The sequence below is a fragment of the Podarcis bocagei genome (assembly GCF_964188305.1).
Source record: "Podarcis bocagei genome assembly, chromosome: 9".
Lineage (NCBI taxonomy): Eukaryota > Metazoa > Chordata > Lepidosauria > Squamata > Lacertidae > Podarcis > Podarcis bocagei.
Window position 1 is genome coordinate 80347762 of NC_138134.1, and position 24438 is coordinate 80372199.

At 52.6% G+C, this 24438-nt stretch overlaps 1 protein-coding gene across 1 annotated transcript in view; it reads right to left on the reverse strand.

Annotated features, from left to right (window-relative positions):
- Positions 1 to 24438, reverse strand: part of RAB11FIP5 (RAB11 family interacting protein 5) — a 61809-nt gene that overhangs the window by 5363 nt on the left and 32008 nt on the right. Inside the window, exon 4 of the mRNA XM_081206912.1 lies at positions 10211 to 12178. Coding sequence (XP_081063038.1) covers positions 10211 to 12178 — 1968 coding nt within the window. The remainder of the gene's footprint in view (positions 1 to 10210; positions 12179 to 24438) is intronic.

A 24438-nucleotide genomic window follows, 5' to 3' on the forward strand; every position in this document is an offset into this window, starting at 1 on the left:
GGGTTGTTGTAGGGATTTTAAGGTCTTGTATATAAAATAAATGTTCCTAACTGTACAAGGCAAACACATGCAGTGGTGCCTCGCAAGACGAAAATAATTCGTTCCGCGAGTCTTTTCGTCTTGCGATGTTTTTCGTCTTGCGAAGCACGGTCCGTCGCAACTGCGCCTCTTCAAGCAGCTTTAAGAAAAAAGCGCAAGACGTTTTCGTCTTGCGAAGCAAGCCCATAGGGAAATTCGTCTAGCGAAGCAGCTCAAAAACCGCAAAACCCTTTCGTCTAGCGAGTTTTTCGTCTGGCGAGGCATTTGTCTTGCGGGGAACCACTGTACATCAATATATAAACCACATGTCTGGAAACAGTCCTAAAGCCATTTTGACGCTTTCAGTCACCTCAAATATTTCTCTGCAAGGAGGAAGGAAATGGAAAAGCCTCCCCATTGTCTCTTTGCTCACAAATCCTGTCTTAAGGCAGGGGTAGGCAACCTAAGGCCTGTGGGCCGGATCCGGCCCAATTGCCTTCTCAATCAGGGTGTGTTTTACATGAGTAGAATGTGTCCTTTTATTTGCTCGTGTGCTCAAGACATCAATTCCATAAAACATATTTTGCTGCACTGTGCAAAGTACGAGGAAGCCAGGACTGAACTGATACTACCCTTGCTGGTACCTTTCCCGGGAAAATCAGAGGCTCACTATGTCAGGTTCCTATTGGAAGACTGGACAAACGCTAGAACATTAGCAGGGGCGAAGTTTTTATCGGTGGTTGCAAGAACCAATGATCCCTATCTTTTGAACAAAATGCTTGTTTAACCTGGAGGTAGGCTGTATGAATTGTGCATTGCTTTGTAATGATTTGTTGGGTCTCTGGACCGTAATAAAGATTGATTTGATATTTAATACAGTGGTGCCTCGCAAGACGAAAAGAATCCGTTCTGTGATTCTCTTCGTCTAGCGTTTTTTTCGTCTTGCGAAGCAAGCCCATTGACGGATTAGCGGCTTTTAGTGGCTTTTAGCGGCTTATCTGCTGATCGGATCAGCTGATAAGCGGCTTAGCGGCTTAGAAAAAGGGGGGGAGGGGAAAAAACCCACAGGAACTCGCAAGACATTTTCGTCTTGCGAAGCAAGCCCATACGAAATTCGTTTTGCGAAGCACCTCCAAAACGGAAAACTCTTTCGTCTAGCGAGTTTTCCGTCTTGCGAGGCATTCGTCTTGCGGGGCACCACTGTATGCATTTCTGGGTTATTTCTGGGGCATAGGAATTCGTTCACATTTTTTTCCAAAAATATAGTCCAGCCCCCCACAAGGTCTGAGGGACAGTGGACCTGCCCTCTGCTAAAAAAGGTTGCTGACCCCTGGACTAGAAGATAGAAGCAATGAAAATGTTAAAGGGAAAGGAAAAGGAAAAGGAAGGGAATGAGAAGAGGAAAGCAACTATGGCTCTTCCTTGTCCGCCTCCCCTCCTCCCAACCCCCCCCCCTTTCATCTTTGTTCCGTCCACTGAAGGAAACTTCCACAAATTCCTTGCAAAGACAGGAATACAAAGCCCCATTCCCAAGCAAACCTGACCCTCACCCACAGCCAAAATCATCTGCGCTCCCCCCCAAAAAAAACTCTTTAGCCAGCTCTGCAAGGTGGCCACCCTCCTTTTTAAGGAAGCCCCCTCACCGAAGCCCCCAAAGCAATTCCGTTCAGGGCCTGTGGGATAGCTCAGCTGGTAGAGCATGAAACTTCTAGCCTCAGGGTTGAGGGTTCGAATCCCACCCTGGGCGAAAGATTCCCGCAATGTGGGGGGTCAGACTAGGCGACCCCCTGGTCCCTTCCACCTCTCTGTGCTTGGAAGAGAGCTGCTGGCTTGCCTCTGGTCCCCCTGGGGGTGGGTGACGCCCCCATAAGCTTCCCCCTCTAGCAGCCAACTCTGTGGGGCAGGGAAGGGGGCAGTTTCCCCACAACCGCAAGGGACCCACCCTGAGCTGTGCTGGCAAACCCAAGGAGAGTTGGCACAGAGCTCCAGCTGCCAGGGAACTCCGGCCCCCACCCCAAATAAAAAGACCCCAAGGCAGAGACAAGAACAGGGAGTGCAAAAAAAGCATTTTGGAAAATGATTTCTAATGAGCTGAAAAAAACGTTAAAAATAACTTTTGTAAAAAAACAACAACCTGAAGCTTTTTTTATGAGGAATTTTAGGTACAGAAATACCTAAAGACAGTATTTATGTAGGGTACAGCAGATGCTACTTGCCCAAAGATGGAAGGACAATTTACAAAAGAAGAATGGTTGATAAAGGTGATGGACTCTGCCAAATTGGCAAAAATGACTGGGAAGATCAGAGAGCAAGAGGACGGTTTTAATTTAATAAAGAATGGGGGAATTTTGTAAGTTACAGCGGTGCCCCGCAAGACGAATGCCTCGCAAGACAAAAAAACTCGCTAGACGAAAGGTTTTTCCGTTTTCGATTTGCCTCGCAAGACGAATTTCCCTATGGGTTTGCTTCGCAAGACGAAAACGTCTCGCGGCTTTGTTAAACCGTTAAAACCATGCTTCGCAAGACGAAAAATTCGCTAGACGGCAAAACTTGCGGAACGAATTAATTTCGTCTTGCGAGGCACCACTGTACTTGAAAGAACACTGCAAACAACTGAAAACATTGGCTGGATTTTAAAAACACTTGCGATGAAGCAAGAATTAGGATAAAAAAATGAGATTTAAGAAAATATGGCGAACATTGTAAGCTGCCGTTTGAAAAGAGTATCTGGGGAAACCACAGAAGGTGGAGGGGATCTGGGATTCCGCGAATCCTATTTGCAAAGAGATTTAAGATTTGTGTATGATGATAAATGCTAAAAGCAAAAAAGAATTTTTAAAAAAGAGGGAGCAGGGAGTGCAAGACAGGAAGGCAACACGGTTGCTGTGGCTTCCTTACGAGCCAAAAGCAGGTAAACCCAGGCAGAAGCTGGATGGAGCCACTCTGGAGAGGCCCTGTGTGCCCAGGGTGCGGGTGCCCATGTGGACGGGCACAGAATTGGGCAGCCATGGGAGGAGGGCAGCCCAGGAGGACCTCCTGACACGCTGCCCAGTCCTCCTGCACGCCCAGGCAGGGCACGAAACCGTTTAACGTCATCCCCGGAGGAGAAGTCCATTGTTTCTCAAGACAGATGGACGCCGACAACAAATCAATGTCGTCCGTCTCTGAGAGCACCTGCAGGGGATCATTTATCTGCAGGGGTCACCGAGATCATCTGCAGGGACATAGCTGGTCGTTCCCCCAGTTGGCAAGGCTCCATTGACAACAGCCGTTTGTGTCATTGACCCAGTCCTTTGGAACTCTCTGCCACCAGAGATTCAGCAGGCGCCTTCTGGGCCAATTTTCAAATGCCTGCCACAAACTTTTCTATGCAGGCAATCAAGAGTGCATCTTTCCTTTCAAAAGGACTGGAACAAATTGATATCTTATTTGAAAGAAAACGGTAAACATTTGAAAGCGTTTGTAGGTCTGACTTGAAAGGTTTGGTAATGTGAAAATAAGGAGCTGATTTACATATAAGAGGGTGAGTGTTGAAAGAAAATAGAAGGTAAAAAAGTGGTTATAGAAATGCGATGAATCTGTTAAAGATATGTGGAAGTCAGAAAGAGGGAAGGAAGGAGGTCAATGCTCTTTTTGAGCAATACTTTAAGTTATGGATTTGTGTAACGAAAATGAAGCGAAATATGGAAAACTCAATAAAAATTATGTTTTTTAAAAAAAGAGTGCATCTTTCCACAAGGGTTAACTGGTACCGGTTTTTAACTTTTTAAAATCGTTTTTACTGCATGTTTTTATGTATCCTTATTGCAAATGTAACATTTTTATAGTAGATCAGTGCATCCATAAGGCTGCAGTAACCACAGGCAAAGGACGGTTTAGAGATGTGGACCCCCAGGACGCTCCCCGACACGGGCGGCTAACTCTCTCGTCAACAGCACCTGCACATTTGTTCCCTGCGCTGCAATTTGCAAGGCTCTGTGCTTGAGCTCCTCGCGTTTCTGACCACATGCCAGGCTCACCTGCTAATTATACACAAGGGCCTTGGCAAATGCCAACTCGGGTTCTCCTCCAGAGGCCAGCCGTGTGTCTCTCTCTCCCTCTCTCCTTCCCTCTTGTGCATCCTGGGGCCGGAGCACCAGGCTGACCCCCAGGTGACGGCTGGACCTTCAGCGCCACAACCTGTGCAGAGGAAACACCCACAAGAGCCAAAGGACTCTGGGACTTGTAGTTCTCTTGGGGCGGGAAGCACAGGCCAGAGTCTAAGTCTGGTGCAAAGCGGCTATTGCATGGGTCCACCTAGCGCAAGATGGAATCACAGAGTTGTAGAGTTGGAAGGATGCAGATGACACAACCTTGATGGCAGAAAGTGAGGAGGAATTAAAGAACCTTTCAATGAGGGTGAAAGAGGAGAGCGCAAAATATGGTCTGAAGCTCAACATCAAAAAAACGAAGATCGTGGCCACTGGGCCCATCACCTCCTGACAAATAGAAGGGGAAGAAATGGAGGCAGTGAGAGATTTTACTTTCTTGGGCTCCATGATCACTGCAGATGGTGACAGCAGTCATGAAATTAAAAGACGCCTGCTTCTTGGGAGAAAAGCAATGACAAACCTAGACAGCATCTTAAAAAGCAGAGACATCACCTTGCCAACAAAGGTCCGTATAGTTAAAGCCATGGTTTTCCCAGTCGTGATGTATGGAAGTGAAAGCTGGACCATCAAGAAGGCTGATCGCCGAAGAATTGATGCTTTTGAATTATGGTGCTGGAGGAGACTCTGGAGAGTCCCATGGACAGCAAGAAGATCCAACCTCTCCATTCTGAAGGAAATCAGGCCTGAGTGCTCACTGGAAGGACAGATCGTGAAGCTGAGGCTCCAAGACTTTGGCCACCTCAGGAGAAGAGAAGACTCCCTGGAAAAGACCCTGATGTTGGGGAAGATGGAGGGCACAAGGAGAAGGGGAGGACAGAGGACGAGATGGTGGGACAGTGTTCTCGAAGCTACCAGCATGAGTTTGACCAAGCCTGTTGTGCTCTGGTCCAGGGGGTCACGAAGAGTCGGACACGGCTAAACAACTAAACAACAACCAAGAGTTGGAAGGAAGGATCTGCTATGGCTGACAGTGACTTCCCAGGAGTGCTTCGCTTCCCCTGGAACTGGCCTACCTGCACAGCCCTCAAGAAGCAAACGAGTTCTCCTCTTCCCCTCTCAGGCCTGGAGTTTCACAGAGCTGTAGAGTGGGAAGGTGCCCCCAAAGGCCATCCAGCCTGACCCCCTGCAATGCTGGAATTGCAACTGAAGCATCCCTGGCAAATGACCATTCCCGAACAAGCTCCCTAGTGCTGCGGACCGTGGATGTGGTGCCGCCTGTGTAAGAACCCGAGGAGGAGCTGGTGGATCAGTCCAGGCTCCTGTCCTCGCTGTGGCCAACCAGAAGACCCAAGGGAAGTGTGATAAGAATTTTAAAGTCTTACATATATAATAAATGTTCATAAATGTACCAACCAAGCAGGTACATAGATTAGCACAGGAAGACCGACCTGAAACCATTTTTGGTTCCCAAACTGACCAAATGTTTTTTTTCTGCAAGGTCAAAGGAAAACGGAAAAGCCTCCCCATTGTCTTTTCCTTCACAAATCCTGTCTTAAGGGTATGTCTGTGTATGAATAGGGTGTGAGCCTGTGACCTGGCTCAGGAACTACCGTATTTTTCGCCCTATAGGATGCACTTTCCCCCCTCCAAAAATGAAGGGGAAATGTGTGTGCGTCCTATGGGGTGAATGCAGGCTTTCGCTGAAGCCTGGAGAGCAAGAGGCATCGGTGCGCACCGACCCCTCTGGCTCTCCAGGCTTCAGGAAGCTATCCGCAACCCTTGCGAGCCCGGGGGAGTTCCCGCGGGCTCGCAAGGCTTGCGGGCAGCAGCCTGCAGCCCGGAGCGCCCTCCGGAGGACGCCCGGTACTTCGGGAAGATGTCCGCAAGCCTCCCGCGCCCGGCGGGAGGTTCTGCCGGGCGCACAAGGCTTGCAGGCAGCAGACTGTTCTGGGGGCTGGGGTCGGGGGAAGCTCGGGCTTCCCCCGCGCCAGCCCCGCGCCTGGGGGGAAATAACTTTTTTTCTTTATTTCCCCCCCCAAAAAAAAAACTAGGTGCGTCCTATGGGGCGAAAAATACGGTAAGTATTTATCATTACAAAAGACTGGCCAGGCTCCCCATGCAATCCAGTCAAGTGACCATTAACAGGTAACCTGTCAGATGAGATAAACAACACACTCAGATTTCTGCCGTAGACCGCCTTTTCTGTGATGTAGGTATGATGTATCTGGGGGTTGGTCTTTGGCTACACCCCTTCTCATCCAGTACAATCTACAACTGAGCCTGAATACCACCTCCCTGCAGGGCAGGCCTAGCCCTCCCCCAGAAATCTGCTGGCATGTACCCCTGTCGCCCCCCCCCCCACCTGTCCTCCTGCTGCTTTGCATCCGGGCACACCTAGACAGAGGCTCCCTGGCAAGAGGCTTGTGGGTCACAGATCCCAGAAGGGTTTTCCTGCAGGAGGGGCTCTATGCTCTGTGCCAATGGCAGACACCCCCCCCCAAAAAAAAATTCCTGACTCGCAACTTTGAAAGGCAGCCCCACAAAGCTGCAGGCCCCCACCTCCAACAAGCCCAGACCAACAGTGGGGAGAGTCTTAAAAGGAGGAGCCCAGACCCTGACCATAAACCGCTCAGGGGTCTCCCCCAGCCAATGTAGCAGGTCTGGGGGGGGGATGTTATTCCAGGGACCCTCACAGAGATCTCTGCAGCAACAGCACCACCTGCTGGCAATGGAGGCAAACACCTCGGCAAACTTCACTGAGAAATCCTAATAAAGTCGGTTTCTGCGCTGCTATTTTTAGCCCTGCGTTTGGACACGGGTGGAAAACGAACACATTGCAGGCTGAAATCTAAAGCTATGAGCCGCTTTTCAACTCTTTTGTAGGATGAAAACAACTCTACCCCCCCCCCCTCCGTTGCTCCCTGTGAGGAAGCAGAAGGACACTGGTGCATGAATGGCTCCCAGCAGAAGCCATTAAGAAGACAAAAGGATCAGACAAAAGGCTTTCCTAGCCCAACATCCTGGAACGTCATACAGCAATCATACACTGGCAGCATCTCTGGTGGATTATTTCAACACCTTGAATATGGCACAGGTGCCTCTGGAAACCAAAAGTTAGCCAGTGTCACCCGCTGCATTTTGCACTAACTGGACGCAAAAGTGTCGCACGTAACTGGCCAGCCCCTGAAAAGCTATGCAATGACTTCCAGCAAGTATCCCTGAAGGAGCGTCTCCACCCCCATCGTCCAGCCTGGACACGGAGGTCCAGCTCCGAGGGCCTTCTGGCGGTCCCCTCCCTGCGAGAAACTATAGAACCAGGCAGAGGGCCTTCTCGGTGGTGGCGCCCACCCTGTGGAACACCTTCCCATCAGATGTCAAGGAAAGAAACAACTATCCGACTTTTAGAAGACATCTGAAGGCAGCCCTGTTTGGGGAAGCTTTTAATGTTTGATGCATCACAGTATTTTAATATTCTGTTAGAAGCCGCCCAGAGTAGCTGGGGAAACCCAGCCAGATAGGTGGGGTATAAATAATAAATTTGATTTTTGGGACCCCCAGAATTTAATCATCTTGGACCTCCAGAGATCTTTCCCATGAAGTTCATTCAGATCATTTAAGACAGATTACTACAGCTGGATGGATGAAGAACAGGAGTGAAACCAAAGCAGACCTCTCTGCCCAGCAGGCATTTTCAGAGCTGGCCACGGTGTTAATATACTTCATTTCACTTGCTAGTTGCCTGACACCAAGCGGTCTCTGGGCGACTTGCAACAGATTGAAAGAGAGATAATTTTCTAAAGCAAAAATCGTAAGCCAGCCTCTGAAGAAATGATCAGCAGCTCAGAGCAGTACCAACCGTTACAGCAAAAGGACAGGCATAGGCAAACTTGGCCCTCCAGATGTTTTGGGACTACAACTCCCATCATCCCTGACCACTGGTCCTGTTAGCTAGGGATGATGGGAGTTGTAGTCCCAAAAATAGCTGGAGGGCCAAGTTTGGGGATGCCTGTTCTAAACCTCTCTTAAAGTTAAAGGTAAAGGGACCCCTGACCATTAAGGTCCAGTCGTGGCCGACTCTGGGGTTGCAACGCTCATCTCGCTTTATTGGCCAAGGGAGCCGGCGTACAGCTTCCGGGTCATGTGGCCAGCAGGACTAAGCCGCTTCTGGCGAACCAGAGCAGTGCACAGAAATGCCCTTTACCTTCCCGCCGGAGTGGTACCTATTTATCTACTTGTACTTTGACGTGCTTTCGAACTGCTAGGTTGGCAGGAGCTGGGACAGAGCAACAGGAGCTCACCCCGTCGTGGGGGTTCGAACCGCCGACCTTCTGATCGGCAAGTCCTAGGCTCTGTGGTTTAACCCACAGCGCCACCCGCGTCCCTTTCTTGGAGAGGGGCATTTAGAGATGGGCTTCAGGGAAACATCTAAAAGTCCGGACACTGCACCTCTCTTGATGTGAACCTGAACTGGACAAGTTTTTATAGAGAAAAACAAGCACTTTGAATTGAGCTCAGAAACGAACTGAGCTCAGCTGACTTAAGATAAGCTTCACGAGGTCAGACCACCAAGACACCCACCCCTGCCAGCAATTTGACTGCAGCATTCTGCAGTTTCTGAACCACCTCCAAAGGCAGCCCCACATATAACACGCAGCAGTAATCTAACCTAGAGGTTACTGAAGCCAAGCTGTCTCTGTCTGGATGGGGGCATAGATGGACCCCTGCCAAAAACTGGCAGAAGGTTCTCTGTGCCATGGAGACCACGGGCATCTCTCATGATACACTCGTCACTAACTACCGGACTGGGTGGCAATGGGTGCAGGGGGCCCCATCCGTTTTTATCCAGCCTTTTTCCTCTGAGGCCGATCTGCAGAGATCCAAGTTTTCCCACGTCCAGGAATGCCTTCAAAAACTAAGCTGTTATTTTGGAGTCTGTTAAGTCTCCAACCTTGACATGCGATGGGGAGGGCATGTCATGCGAAGGGGGGAAGGGAATCGCTGCTCCAAAAGAGAAAAGGAGATGGTTCAAAGTCACATTGCTCTTTTAACGCATGCATCATTTTGCATGACGCTCTGGATCACTTCTTGTGAAAAAAGAAACTGAGAAATGCAATTAATAATAGCAATAATAGGCTGTGCCTGCCCCCTTCCTAGTTGGAATTAAAGCTACATCCCGGGAAGCTTGTGCACTGACCATTTTTACAGGAAATGCTGCCACAGGGGAGCATTAAAAAAAAATTATTTCCTGGTTCCTTGTTCATGCACAAATATCCTCCCCGCTTGAGACAATGCTGAAAAATGGAACAGAACCATCAAAAACCATCATGGCCAGCAAGTGAGTTCACATTTAAAGATCCGCTATAAACCTTACGACAGTTTGGGTGTGAATAGCTCAATTGTTTAGAGCGTGGTGCTGGTAACGCCAAGGTTGCAGGTTCGATCCCCAGATGGGGCAGCTGCGCATTCCTGCATATTGGGGGTTGGACTGGATGACCCTCAGGGGCCCCTTCCACCTCTAGGATTCTTTGGTATGCAGATTTTGCTTAAACAATGAATAAAACCATGGAGGAGATCTTACCACTCAAGTGGGTGGGGGGTACAGAGTAAGAACGTACACCCCCCCCCTCCCTGCAGGCTTCCCCTGCCAAGGTCAAGTGGCAGAAGTGGGGCAACTGTCCCACCACAAAGAGCCACTTCCCCCTTGCCCCCCCCAACGACACTTCGCTTCCAGCATGCGGGGGGGAGGCAGGAGCTGCCGCTGCTCTAAGGGGCCCCCTTCTGCAGAGCTAGGAGAGAAGAGAGAGATTTAGTCACAACCCTTAAAAGAGGAGGAAAAGGGTAAACCAAAGATAAAAGCCATGGAGGGGGCATGAAAAGATGCCATGCAGAGTTGGGGGGGCAAGGGGTAGGATTGTGCTGTGGGGAGGGTCCCGTGAGTTGCAGCCAGTCAAGACACCCCCATGGGCAGAGGGAGGGCCAACCCAGGGCTTTGAGGGGTTCCTGGGAGAGACGCCCCAAAACCACAGGTAAGGGGGGTGTCACCTGGTGTGCGCGCGCGCACACACACACACACACACACACACACACCTTGCCCAGCTCACCTGGCCGTCCACTGGAGAGGAGGCGCTTCTTCTGCCTGCGGCGCCCCCACGGGCGAAAACGAAGAGGCCACTGAGGCAGCCCTGGGCCGCGGGAGAGCAAGGGAGGGGGCCACCACAGAGGAGCCCCTGCCCAAGTCAGGATGCAGGACGGGAGACGGGAAGAGGAAGTCGCTGGGGTGGGCAGCCCCCTCCAGCGAAGGCGTGGAGAAAGTCACGGGGGCGGCAGGTTGGTCCTCGGAGGGGTGGGCAAGGAAGAAGCCGCGAGGGGCCGCCTCCGGGCCACCCAGACCCTCCCCCCAGGAGACCGGCAGGACGGCCGCCTCCGAGGAGGCCTGGTCAGCTGGCCTCTCCACAAAGGGGTTGTTCTGCGGGGAAGGCGGGGGCGGCGTCCCGGCCCAGGGGGCAAAGGGGTTGCCCGGTGCCAGGGCGGTGTCCGTCCAGTTGCCCTGAGGCTCCTCTCTGCCCGCCTGCCAAAAGTCGGCCTTCTTGAAGTCCACCACCCGGTCGTCCGACCAGCTGGACGACAGCTCCGACTCGCTCAGAGAGCTGCCGGCCCGAGCCTGCCTGAGCTGCCCGCCCGCCAAGACCGCTGGGAAGGTGGGCGACGTGGCGGGCAGGCTCTGGCTGAGGGGGCTTTGCGCAGGGTCCCCCTCGGGGAAGGAGAGAGCCCCTCTTTCTCCTGGTGGCAAATCTTCCTCCGGCCCCCCAAGTCCTGGCCGCTGTCCTTTGGGCCACGAGTCCTGCAACGGCGGCTGCTCCTCCTCCACGGCCGTCCAGAACAGGACCGAGGGGCTGGGCCGGGGGTCCTGGGGGGTCTGTTTGCGCGCGGGGAGCTCCTTGGCTGTCTGCAGCGAGCCCAGCTCCGAGAGCCCCTGCGGCCAGGGAGCGCCCGCCTGCCACACGGAGGAGTCAGACAGGCCTGACGCGCCCAAGGAGAGATCGGTAGGGCAAGTTTCAAACTGCTCGGCCCCCGGGGTCCCCCCCGAAGGGAGGCCTCGGCCCCTCAGCTCATTATCTGCTGCAGGTTCGGCGCCGTCGCCTGCCAGCCCGAGGCTCCCCGTGGCACGGACGCCAGCTGCTCCCATTATCACCAGTGGCGCCAGGGAGGAGGAGGATGCGGCCACTGGGGGAGGCATCCCTTTGCCCTCTGCGGGCACTTCCAGCTCCTCGGGCACAGCTGCCTCGTCTTTCCGCCTCTCCTGGACGCCCCATGCCTCCTCTAGGCCGAGGGACACGAACCTCCTTGGGGGCTTCCGGGGGGGTCCCTCGGCCTGCTCCTGAGCCCCCCAGCCGGGCATCTCTCTGGCCTCCTCTATATTCAGGCTGGCATCGGGCGCCTCGTCGGGTGCCAGGCAGAGGGCAGCTTCCTCTCGCCCCAAGGCGTCCCAGCGAGGCAAGTCGGCCGCGGAGGCCTCCCCAGTTTCGGCTTGGGGGGCCCGGCCACTTCCACGCAGTGGGCTTTCCGCGGTCGCGCTTTGAGGCGGAGGGGGGGCCCTCTCCTCCAAGAAGACCTCGTCCGCGGTGGGCCAGGGGCTCCCGCTGTCCTCCGGGGCCTGCTCTGCTGTCGCGGGGCCTTCTTCGCAGGGCTCCCCCCAGGAGCTGCTCTCCGAGGGCTGGCCCAAGGCTTGGCCCCCCAAGCTCTCTCTTCTCGCTCCTCCCAGCGCCTGCTCAGGGGGGCAGCTCAGCGGATCTGGGCTCCCTGGGCCGGCGTCCTCCTGTCCCCCGGCTTGGGGTTCCGGGGTCACAGCTAGGGGGGCGTCCGGGTGGGAACCGCCTTCCAGCCCCTTCCCTGCAGGCGGAGGCTCCCTGGGAGCGTCCGGCCGGAGCCTGCTGGTGGCGAAGGCGTCAAAGCTGTCGTCCCACTCCGGGGGGGCCCTGGCAGAGGCGGGCGGAGACGGGGTCCTGGCGCTCTGGGCCTCGGGCGGCAGGTCTCCAGCCGTGGCGGAGAGACAAGGGTGGTCCGGGGAACTAGAGAGAAAGCGAGCAGGGGAAGCAGGTTTAGTATCTGGTCAGCCAGGATCGGGTCCTCGCAGGAAGGGCGGCTGCCTCTGCAGGAGCGGGGAGGGGCTGCGTGGGACTGCAATGGGGCAGAACCAGCAATTGGGGCTGGGGGCAAGGGCAGGAGCTGTCTCGGAGCTTGAGGACTGTCTATACCTTAGCAGGCACTTTCAGGCTGTGGAGAGAGACAGAACAGGACCCCCCCCCAGCGCCCCCCACCCCAGTTAATGCTCCATGGGATTCACCAAAACACACACACACACAGAGCGGCAAACGTCAGGGCACATTCTGGGGAAGAGCGAGGCTTTGCTGAAGCAGGGCAAGGAGGATGGCAAAAATCAAACCAAAGCATGGAGGAACAAGCAGAGGCAGGGGAAATAAACAGCGATGGCACAGGCTGCCCCCCCACAAAGACACTCCGACTGAATGCACGTGCCCCCCCATGCCGTACGATGCACTGCAGGCGCCCAACACTCATTTGGGCTGGCAGGGGAGAGAAACGCCTCTGGCACAAACCAAGAATTGGGACCCGTCCTCTCTTGTGGGGGGTCCCTCTCTCCAGGGGGCTGAGGTGCCCCCCAACTCACCACCCTGCTCCCAGTCTTGGGGTGCGCTCCCCAGAGAGGGACTCCTCCGGTTCCACTCTTGCCTCTCCCTTCATCTATCCCAGTCTGGGGGCAGAACAGGACTCCAGAAACGGGGATGAGGACCGCCAAGCAACTACAACCTGACGCAGGACCCAATCCGGAAGGAAGCTCCTTTCCCCGAGTTTGCACAGGAAAACAGCCTGCCGGCCGGATGGTGTTTTGCAGGTTGGGCGCAGCTCATGCAGCTGCCACCAGTGGCACCCAAAGACACCTGTCTCTCTGCTTCCCTGGAGCCCAGGGGGTGCCCGCGATGGGTGACGGGCAAGGCTGCAGCAGGTGGTCCCCATTCAGGCGCAGAGGAGACCCCCAGACCGTCAGCAAAGGGACTCCCAGGGCTTCATCCTGGGAACTGGGCAGCTTCGTGGCAAAGCCACCTTTGGGTGGCACAGGCACCCTGAACCCCTTCAGTCGCAGAATGGGTCGCCCAGGCAAGGAACGGGGAGTCAGGGAGACTTGGAGGGCAGCAATTCAGACCTGGAAGCACAGGACACCCCCCCCAGGCCTCTCCCCTTCTCCCCCCAAGCTGGTTTCCTGGCCTCTCTCCCAAAGCCACCAGGGCTGCTGCTCTTCGGCTGCCTGCTGCTAGAGGGAGGAGGGAGGCACACAGCAAAAGCCGCTCAGCCAACAGCTTCAGAGAAGTTTTTAATGTGGGACATTTTTATGTATTTTTAATCTTTGTTGGAAGCCGCCAAGAGTAGCTGGGGAAACCCAGCCAGATGGGCGGGGTATAAATAATAAATTATTATTATTATTATTATTATTATTATTATTATTATTATTATTATTATTATTATTATTATTGGCTGCAGTCCTGCAGAACTTGCAATCTAAGGACCTCCTGTGCAACAACAACAACAACAACAACAACAACAACAACAACAACAACAATTTATTTTACCCCACCCATCTGGCTGGATTTCCCCAGCCACTCTGGGCGGCTCCCAATCAAATATTAAAAACACAATACATCATTAAAAATTAAAAACTTCCCTAAACAGGGCTGCCTTCAGATGTAGTTTTATGTAGTTTTTCAATTTCATTGATCTGCATGGGACAATGACAATAATATCGTATATCGTATATATTGTCTTCTAAAAGTCAGACAGTTGTTCTTCTCTTTGATATCTGGTGGGAGGGCGTTCCACAGGGCTGGTGCCACCACTGAGAAGGCCCTCTGCCTGGTTCCCTGTAACCTCACTTCTCGCAGGGAGGGAACTGCCAGAAGACCCTTGGAGCTGGACCTCAGTGTCCAGGCTTAACGATAGAGGTGGACACGCTCCTTCAGGTCTACTGGGCTGAGGCCATTTAGGGCTTTCAAGGTCAGCACCAACATTTTGAATTGTGCTCAGAAACATACTGGGAGCCAATGCTCTCAGAACTGGTGTTATGCAGTCCCGGCGGCCGCTCCCAGTCACCAGTCTGGCTGCCGCGTTCTGGATTAGTTGTAGTTTCCGAGTCACCTCAAAGGTAGCCCCACATAGAGCGCATTGCAGTAATCCAAGCGGGAGATAACCAGAGCATGCACCAATCTGGCGAGACAGTCTGCAGGCAGGGAGGGTCTCATCCTGCTTATTAAACCCTTGATTGCTCCCCCTTTTCCTCCCAGGGGCTCAAGGAGGGCTTCAGAGGCATCTTGGAGAGGCCCCGGTCCAAATCATCACCCATGGAGCTCACTGGGTGACCAGGGCCTGCCAGGGCCTCTCAGCCCGGCCTACCTCACAGGGTCGTTGTGGGGATTTAAATGGGGAGGGGGGAGAACTGTGCACCTTGGCCTCCGGGGAGAAAGAGGCAAAGTATGAAGGACTCGCCTTCCTTGGAGGTTTCTAAGCAGAGGTTGGGTGGCCACCTCTCAGGGATGCTTCAGGTGAGATTCCTGCATTGCTGGGGTTGGGCTGGATGACCCCTGGGGTCCCCTCAACTCTACCATTCTGTGATTCTATGAAAATGAATAAATCAAGGGTCGGTGGCAGAAGGCAGGCGGCGGCTGGAGGGCTCAGTGGGTAGAGCATGAGAGCCTTCATCTTAAGGTCGTGGGTTCGAGTCCCGCACTGGGCAAAAGGTTCCTGAATTGTGGGGGGTTGGACTAGATGACCGTGGGGACCCCTTCCAATTCTATGATGAGTTCTAATCTATGATTAGCCCTGCCTCCACGGGGACCTCCGCCCAAATGTCAGCCGGCCTTACTCCGCAGCGGAGACCGGGGTCCCTTGGTCCAGGCCCAGTGGCCTCTCTCCGTGGGGACCCCTTTGACTCACGTGGCCAGGAAAACCCACAGACCCTCTTCTTTCTACTCAGCGCAGCTGCAACCCTCAAAGGGCACATCCACAGGGCACAGCCCAGGGAGCCAAGGAACCCAGGCGTCCGGCTGACCGTTGCCTTTTGGGTCCAGCAGCCCAATTCCAGGCATACCTGGCCAGCCCTCCACCTGGTCATGGGACTCAGGGCAGGCAGGAGGGGAAACATTCCAGGCATCTTTTGGCAGGAAAAAGCAGAGGGCATTCCATCTCCTTCCCATCCTTAAAAACAACCTGAGATTCCTCCTTCTCCAGAGCAGCCCCACGGCTGCCCCACCTGCTCCGCCCCAGTGTTCTCACCCAAGTCCTGCTGCTTTAAGCCTCTCCCCCCAACTCCGCCTGCTGTTCCCAGATCATAGCTGCCAACATTTCCCTTTTTTAAAGGGAAATTCCCTTATTCCAAATAGGATTCCTCGCAAGAAAAGGGAAAAGTTGACAGCTGTGTCCCAGATTCTAACACGGCTCCGTTGCTCCGGAACAGCAGGCCACGCTCCGAAGACGCACCCAGAAATGCAGCTGCAGGGAGGGGAGGCGGAACTGGGCCCCAATCCTAGAATCAGAGCATGAGAAGGGGTCCCCCAAGAGAAGGAATCTCAGCTCAAGAATCCCTGACCAGAGCCTGACTTTCCGCTGCTGAGCTGCTCTTGTCCTCATATTCCTGGCGTTCAGCAGGAATCTCCCTTCTTGCAGTCTGAAGCTCCAGGTTCGAGTCCTACCCTCCAAGAGCAGGAGAAAACAAGCTGGCTCCCTCTTCCAGGTATTTGAAGACGGCTCTCCTAATCTCCTCTCAGTCTCCTTGGCATCCACACAAGACTTTTAGAAGACATCTGAAGGCAGCCCTGTTTAGGGAAGTTTCTCATCTTTGATGCTTTATCGTGTTTTTAATATTCTGTTGGGAACTGCCCAGAGTAGCTGAGGAAACCCTGCCAGATGGGTGGGATAAAGATGATGATGATGATGATGATGATGATGATGATTATTATTATTTAGGGTGGCAGGGAGGGTTGCAATTTGCGCAAGTCTTTGCACCTGACCCCCAAATCTTTTCCTCTGCCTCCCCGAATCCCCATTCAGCTCTCAGCATACAATGCCCTACTCGGGGGGAGCACACGTCCATCTGACCAGACACCCCCTTTGCTGACCCCAGATAGGGATTGTGGCTTCACATTGGTGAGAGGACATTCTGCACGCGCCCAGGGACACTCTTCACACTTGCACAGCAGATCACAAAGAGAGTGAGGCTCACCACTGCAATGGCAAAGCTGGCAGTGGGGCTGTTCAAGAGGGACCACTTCACAGGACCTTCGTGGTCACAGAGAGTCAAAATATTTTCACAGAACTGTGGAACTGTAGACTTGGAAGGGATTCCTGAGGGTCATCTAGTCCAACCCTGCAAGGCAGGAATCTCAGCTGAGGCATCCAAGGCAGATGGCCAGGCAAACTCTGCCTAAAAACCTCCAAGGAAGGAGAGACCACCACCTTTTGAGGGAGACTGTTCCACTGTTGAATTATTATTATTATTATTATTATTATTATTATTATTATTATTATTATTATTATTATTATTTCTACCCTGCCCATCAGGCTGGGTTTCCCCAGCCACCCTGGGCGGCTCTCACCAGAACGTTAAAAACAGAATAAAACTTCAAACATTAAAAGCTTCCCTAAACAGGGCTGCCTTCAGATGTCTTCTAAAAGTCAGATAGTTGTTTATTTCCTTGACATCTGATGGGAGGGCGTTCCACAGGGAGGGGCTGTCGAAGAGCTCTTACTGTCAGAAAGTCCTTCCTGATGCCATGGGTTCGAGTCCTACCCTCCAGAGTAGGAGAAAACAAGCTTTCTCCCTCTTCCACTGTGATCCACGCAACGGTCACCTCCAGACTGGATTGTTGTAACTCACTCTACGTGGGGCTGCCCTTGAGACTGACCCAGAAACTCCAGCGGGTGCAGAATGCTGCAGTGAGACTCCTTATGGGGTCTTCGCTGCGAGATCACATTCACCCGGTGCTATACCAGCTGCACTGGCTCCCGGTGGAGTACAGGATCAGGTTCAAGGTGCTGGTTTTAACCTTTAAAGCCCTATACGGCCTAGGACCCTCGGACCTACGGGACCGCCTCTCCTGGTATGTCCAACAGAGGACCTTACGGTCTTCAAACAAAAACATCTTGGAGGTCCCGGGCCACAGGGAGGTTAGGCTGGCCTCAACCAGAGACAGGGCCTTTCCTGCCTTGGCCCCCATCTGGTGGAATGCTCTGTCCCAAGAGATTAGGGCCCTGCGGGACTTGACATCTTTCCGCAGGGCCTGCAAGACAGAGCTGTTCCACCAGGTCTTTGGCCAAGGCACAGTCTGACCCCCTCTCTCCTTCTGTAATCCTCACAGAACTCTAGCCCAATGGTTGCCATTAATTTGATTCTGAATTGATTTTAGAATGAACTGATTTTAGAATGTTGTATCATTTTACTGTTGTTAGCCGCTCTGAGCTCGGCTTTGGCTGGGGAGGGCGGGATATAAATAACATTTTATTATTTTATTATTATTCCGTATGACAGCCCTTGAGATACTCATATCTCCTCTCAGTCTCCCCTTTCCCAGGCTAAACGCACCCAGCTCCTTCGACCGTTCCTCATCAGGCTTGGCTTCCAGACCCTTGATTGTCTTGGTCTCCCTCCTCTGCACACCTTCCAGCTTGTCAACATCCTTCTCAAATTGTGGTGCCCAGAACTGGACACGGGACTCCAAGTGGGGTCTCCAGAGCGGGACCCCGGACTTGTTGATGCAGCCTAGAATTGCACCGGCTTTTTCTTCGGTTGCATAATGCAAACCCTCTTTTACGTGCGCAAGGTTTGTCTTGCGCAGAGATGACCCCTCTCTCCCCTCGGCCTGTGGACACCAGGACAGGGTGCAATTGCAATGAACTCGCGTCACCTGGTTTTAGTTATTATTTGCAAAATTTATAAGGGCCGTTTACCAGGCAGCTTTGCAGCGTCGCAGTCACAAGACCAGGTCTGCGTTTCTGCTACAGCAGACTTCCCGCCTCCTCTGGGATGCGGCAGGCGGATGCCATCACTGCAGGGGGAACAGGAGCCGGCACCAAAATTTGGGACGCGGCCAGGAGCCGCTGCTTCTGACCAATGCAGCATCAAACTTTTCACCTGGGGGGTTCGGGGGGGCATGGGAAGGAAGTGGGGAACTCCCCCCCATCTGATGTCAAGGAAATAAACAACGACCTGACTTTTAGAAGACATCTAAAGGCAACCCTGTATTGGGGGAAAAATTGTGTTTCACAATTTTTTATGTGCTGTAAGCTGCCCAGAGGGGCTGGGAAAACCCAGCCTGATGGGTGGGGTATTATTATTATTATTATTATTATTATTATTATTATTATTATTATTAGTGGGCAGGCTCCTTCAGCCACCCTCCTTGAATCCCAAGCAAGACAGCTCTCCTTTAGCCTGTGTGCAAATTCTGCCTCCACAAGGCGGGCACACAGGGAAAACCAAATTAAGTCTGTATCTGTGTGTATTTTTCTGAGCACACACAACTAACTTCCATTGACCCATATAAATAAGCAACTGGTTTGAGAGCTCTCTCCAGAGGGCTACTATGTATAACTATGGAACTCCCTGCCACAAGACAGTGATGACTGCCAATCTAGGTGGCTTTAAAAGAAGGTCAGACAAGGATGCAGTCTAACCCTCTTTTAAAGTCACCTAGCCACCTTTCCAGAGGTGGGAAGAAGAATAAGAAGTCCTGACCGGAGAAGAATGGCAGATTGATGGATTGTGCCAAAATGGCAAAAATGACCGGAAGAATCAGAAATCAGGAAGACCAAAATTTTAATAAGGAATGGAAAAAAATTATAATAATTTATCTTAAAAACCATTGTAAACAATTAAAATCGTTGGTAGGATTGGAATAACACTTGTAGTTTAATGGTGGATTTTGGATATACAGTCATACCTCGGGTTGAAGTAGCTTCGTGATGAATATTTTCGGGTTGTGCTCCATGGCGACCCAGAAGTAATGGAATGTGTTACTTCCAGGTTTCGCCACTCGGGCATGCGCACTCAAAATGACGTGACACGCATGCGCAGAAGCGGCGAATCGCAACCCGCACAGTTGGCTTCAGGATAAGAACGGGGCTCCAGAACGGATCCCCTTCGCATCCAGAGGCACCACTGTCATGGAGATGTAAAAGATCTGGATTATTCTAAAAGATGAAGCAGGAAAGGAGCCACAAAGGGGAGTCCAGGAGATTCCGTGGAATCTTGTTTTTATGCTGTATGTTGGACACGTGATTGTAAAACTTTAATTTGAAAAACCAAATGAAACAATTTATAAAAAAGAGGTTTGATGGAGGAGGGAGAGAGCCAAGAGCCAGCACAGCTGATTTCTGATTCTTCTGGTCATTTTTTATGTGCTGTAAGCTGCACAGAGTGGCTGCGGAAACCCAGCCTGATGGGTGGGGTATTTTATTATTATTATTATTATTATTATTATTATTAGGCAGGCTCCTTCGGCCACCCTCCTTGAACCCCAAGCCAGACAGCTCTGGGCGGCTCTCCTTTATCTTGTGTGCAAATTCTGCCTCCGCCAGGCAGGCACACAGGGAAAACCGAATTAAGCCGAGCACCTGCACCCTTGGAATCCCAGTTGATGGAAACCGCAGGAGCGGAGATTTGCTCTTGTGCCCAAATCCTGCTTGCTGCTTCCCCCCTGGGGCATCTGGCTGGCCACTGGGAGAACAGGGTGCTGGACTGGAGGGGCCCCTTTGGCCTCATCCTGCAGGGTCTTCTGATATTCTTATGTCTTTACGGTGTCAAACCACAGCTGCATATTCCTGCATTGCCCGGCGTCGGACTAGATCCGCCTTTCTCCGCCTGCGGGTCCCCAGGTGTTGGTGAACTACAACTCCCATCACCCCTAGCTAGCAAGGCCAGACCTCAGGGATGATGGGAGTTGTAGTCCAACAACATCTGGGGACCCACAGGTGGAGAACCGCAGGACTAGATGATTCTCAGGGTCCCTTCCGACTCTACAATTCTATGATTCTTTGCTGCTTTTCCCCGTATGAAACTAAACCAACCAGGTTCAAGGTTCTTTTATTAATTTAAAAAGCCCCGAACAACTTTGGTCCAGGGCACCTCAGAGGTTACCCAAATCCTTATATCCTAATATCCCAGCTTGATCACTGAGATCATCTGCAGGAGCACTGCTGGCTGGTGAAGCTCATTTGACAACAATATGAAACTGAGCCTTTAGTGTCATGGCCCCAGTCCAGTGGAACTCCCTGCTACTGGAGATTCAGCAGGTGCCTTTTGTGTGCAAACTTTTAAACACCTGACGAAAACATTTCTATTCTGCCAGGGCCTATGCACACTATTAAGAACACATCCTACTACAGTGACTAACCGGTGTCTGCTTTTAACTTTTTTATCTAGTTTTTATCGTGCAGCTTTATGTTCTATTGCTGTAAACAGCTTTGATCTATTTTTGAAATGACATAGCGGTATATAATAAGAAATAAATTATGGCATATGCTTTTTACAGACTAGAAAGATTCAATGCCTTTGTCTGCTGGTCTTTAGTGGGCCACAAGATTCGCTCTTGTTCTTGGTAAATGATCAGGAAGCAGAGCAGGAAGTAATTTGCGGGGTGGGGGGCAGACTTCCAGGTCTTTATCTCCCCCTCCCCACAGGCCAACTATGACAGGGAGGGAGGGACACCCACCTGTCAATCACCTGGTGGTTATGACCAGCCAGGATGAGAACCATCTTCAAATATGTGAAGGGCTGCCCCACGGAAGACGGAGCAAGCCGAGACCATATAACACCGGTCCTGAAAGACCCACATTGGCTCCCAGGACGTTTCTGAGCACAATTCAAAGTGTTGGTGCCGAACTTTAAAGCCCTAAACACCTGAAGGAGCGTCTCCACCCCCATCTCTCAGCCCAGACACTGAGGTCCAGCACCGAGGGCCTTCTGGCGGTTCCCTCCCTGCGAGAAGCCAAGTTACCAGGAACCAGGCGGAGGACCTTCTCGGTAGTGGCACCCATCCTGTGCAACACCCTCCCACCAGATGTCAAAGAGAACAACAACTACCAGTCTTTTAGAAGACATCTGAAGGCAGCCCTCTTCAGGGAAGCTTTTAATGTTTGATGGATTAAGGTAAAGGGACCCCGACTCTGGGGTTGCGGCGTTCATCTCACTTTATTGGCCGAGGAAGCCAGCATACAACTTCCGGGTCATGTGGCCAGCATGACTAAGCCGCTTCTGGAGAACCAGAGAAGCGCATGGAAACGCCGCTTACCTTCCCGCCACAGTGGTACCTATTTATCTACTTGTGCTGGTGTGCTTTCGAACTGCTAGGTGGGCAGGAGCAGGGACTGAGCAACGGGAGCTCACCCCGTTGTGGGGATTCGAACCGCCGACCTTCTGATCAGCAAGTCCTAGGCTCTGTGGTTTAACCCACAGTGCCATCCGCGTCCCTGTTTGATGGATTACTGTATTTTAATATTTTGTTGGAAGCTGCCCAGAGTGGCTGGGGAAGTCCAGCCAGATGGGCAGGGTATAAATTATTATTATTATTATTATTATTATTATTATTATTATTATTATTATTATTATTATTCCGGATAAATATTAGGAAGAATTTCCTGGTGGTAAGAGCTGTTTAACAGCGTAACAGATTGCAGACTCCGTGGAGGCTTTTAAGGAGAGGCTGGACGGCCGTCTGTCACGGATGCTTTTGTTGAGATTCCTGAATTGCTGGGGCTTGGACTGGATAGCCTTTAGGGGTCCCTCCGAACTCAACAGTACTGAAATTCCTTTGCATCGCCAGACACTGGAGAAGAAAGGGCACCTCCGTGTCTCCCCCAGGGGCCCCCAATCCTCAGCTGAAGGGGATCCCAAGAGCCACGACAGCCCCTCTGCTTCTGCAGGAGAAGCAGACGCAGCCCCACTCGCCCCCCCCCTAGGAAGGGGAACGTCAAAAGAACCACGGCAGGAAAAAGCTGAAAGCCTGAGTGAGCCAAGCCCTGTTTGCGCGTCACATGCTCCAGCCAGCATCTCATCATGCGCCAGAACAACACATGCTCCAAAAATAACTCCCCCGGTGCTCAGCTCAGGTTTATCGCTATTTGGCTTGGGGGGAGACCAACAGCCCAGCTGCCCCCCAGGCCTGGATCTCACTGGTGGACGGGACTGCAGAACCAGCACCAAGACAAAGAACAACTTCTCTCTCTCTCCCTGCTCTCTGCGCCCTTCAGGACGCTCTTCGCCAGACACGGCTTCTCAGAAACGCACCTTGAAAAAGGCAGCTCACGACCCGGCAGAGGGTGGCTCTCAAACCGTCAACACACAACCCAAGCAGTCCGCAGCGCACTTCTGCAGGGTCCACAGGCCCACAACCGAAGGGGAAGGTGGGAGATCAAGGTGCCCTCCAAGGTCAGAAACAATGAAAGACTCCCTTCTGCACTCCAGTGCAGCTGTACCGATCGAAGATGCTGGAGGCGGAAAGGGCCCCTGCATGAATGCCCCACTCCAGATATTTAGGGCAGGTGACAACACAGGTTTGGCCACCCTGCCTGAGCCACCAGGGAGCAGCGCTCGGCCATTTCCCCCCCCAGCATGCTCGGTACAGCTGCATCGGAGTGTAGAAGGAAGATTCCGCTTAGCAACTTCCCCATGTGGTGGCTGCAGTGGAAGAGAGCCAACCGGAAGGATCTCTGCCTCGGGACAGAGAAGGAATGCGTAAAATCAGGGCAGGGGGCTGACGCCATCACCCAAAACAAAACCTGAGATTTGGCACCAGGAAAAGACCTCGCTCTTCTCAGTGTCCGGGGACAGCACTCTGCCCTCAAGGTGGCACAGAAGCTGCCCATGGACTTGGCCAAACACTTCTGCCTTGAACCCCCCCCCCCCCAAAAAAGATGTGGTCATTAAACGAGTTTCACCTTGACGGCAGAACAGCATTCAAAGCCAAACCCCAACATCTGACCACCTGCAGCAACACTGCATTCAGTACTGCCATTCCAGAGCCCAGTTGGGGGACTGAGGAGAAGCTGCAGTGCTCAGAACCTAGATAGGACCCTCAGAATGACCCCCCAAGCCCCCTTGACATCTGAAACACCCTGGGGGGGTCTCAGGGAGGAGGCGCCAAGGAAAGGGGGCGGTGCAGAGGTTTGGCCCAAGCTGGCAACCCGCCTCTGGAGCCCCTCCTGCCGGAGGAGCCTTGAATAAGACAATGGACAACAGAGCCAAGCGCCACTTGCAGACCAATGGCCCAGAGTGTCCTGGGACGCCCCCAAGACGGCAGGACCTAGAGAGCGCCACATCTCACGTAGCCACAGGTTACACCAGCAACTCCCCAAAGCCCCAACTGCCCCGTCTGCTCTTCGCAACTTCGCTCACCTTTGCCTTTAGATCCTCAGAGAGTCCACTCTGGCCCACAGGCACACCATACCCAGGGGTCATGATCCAAACTTGCCACATCCCTAGGCACAGGTCAGCCAGAGCAACCAAGCAGAGGCTATCTGCCCTAGCAGATTTCCAGCGGTACCTCGTTTTGCGTCCGCCCCGTTTAGGGTCCATTTAGTCCAACGTCCACAGCAAGCCCAGAAGTACCGGAATGGGTTACTTCAGGGTTTGCTGCTCCTGCACGTGCAAAAGCGCTAAATCGTGCTTCGCGCATGCGCAGAGAGGCGCTTTGTCGAGTGTCCGGGGCTCCAGAAGGGATCCCGGAGGCAAAAGGAGGTAAGACTGTACTGCCAAGTTACGCACCACACAAACACACCCCAGACCTTTGCAATGGCTCCAAAGAGATCTGTGAGCTTCGCAGGCAGGAGCCCCTCCAGGGACACCTGGAAACGAAAGCTGGATTTCTGCTCTGAGGATGGCTAAGCCTCCCCCCAGCGCACTTGCTCTCGGTGGGATACGGAGCGATGCAACTCCCCAGAAGTTTAGGAAGCTGATGCAGGTCTCAAATTAGTTTTCAGTTCATTGCTGATTTTTTTTAATGTTTTAAATTGTTGTTTTTCACCAGTTTTGCTTTTACCAATATTTTTTTTTTTCTGTTTTACTCTTGATGCAAACCACATGGAGGTCATTGTTGGTTTTTGCAACCAATTAGTGTACCTTTACACAATTAGTGTAAAGGTAACCCCTGACCATTAGGTCCAGTTGCGGATGACTCTGGGGTTGCGGCGCTCATCTCGCTTTACTGCCAGAGGGAGCACCGCAGTGTACAGCTTCTGGGTCATGTGGTCATGTGACTAAGCGGCTTCTGGC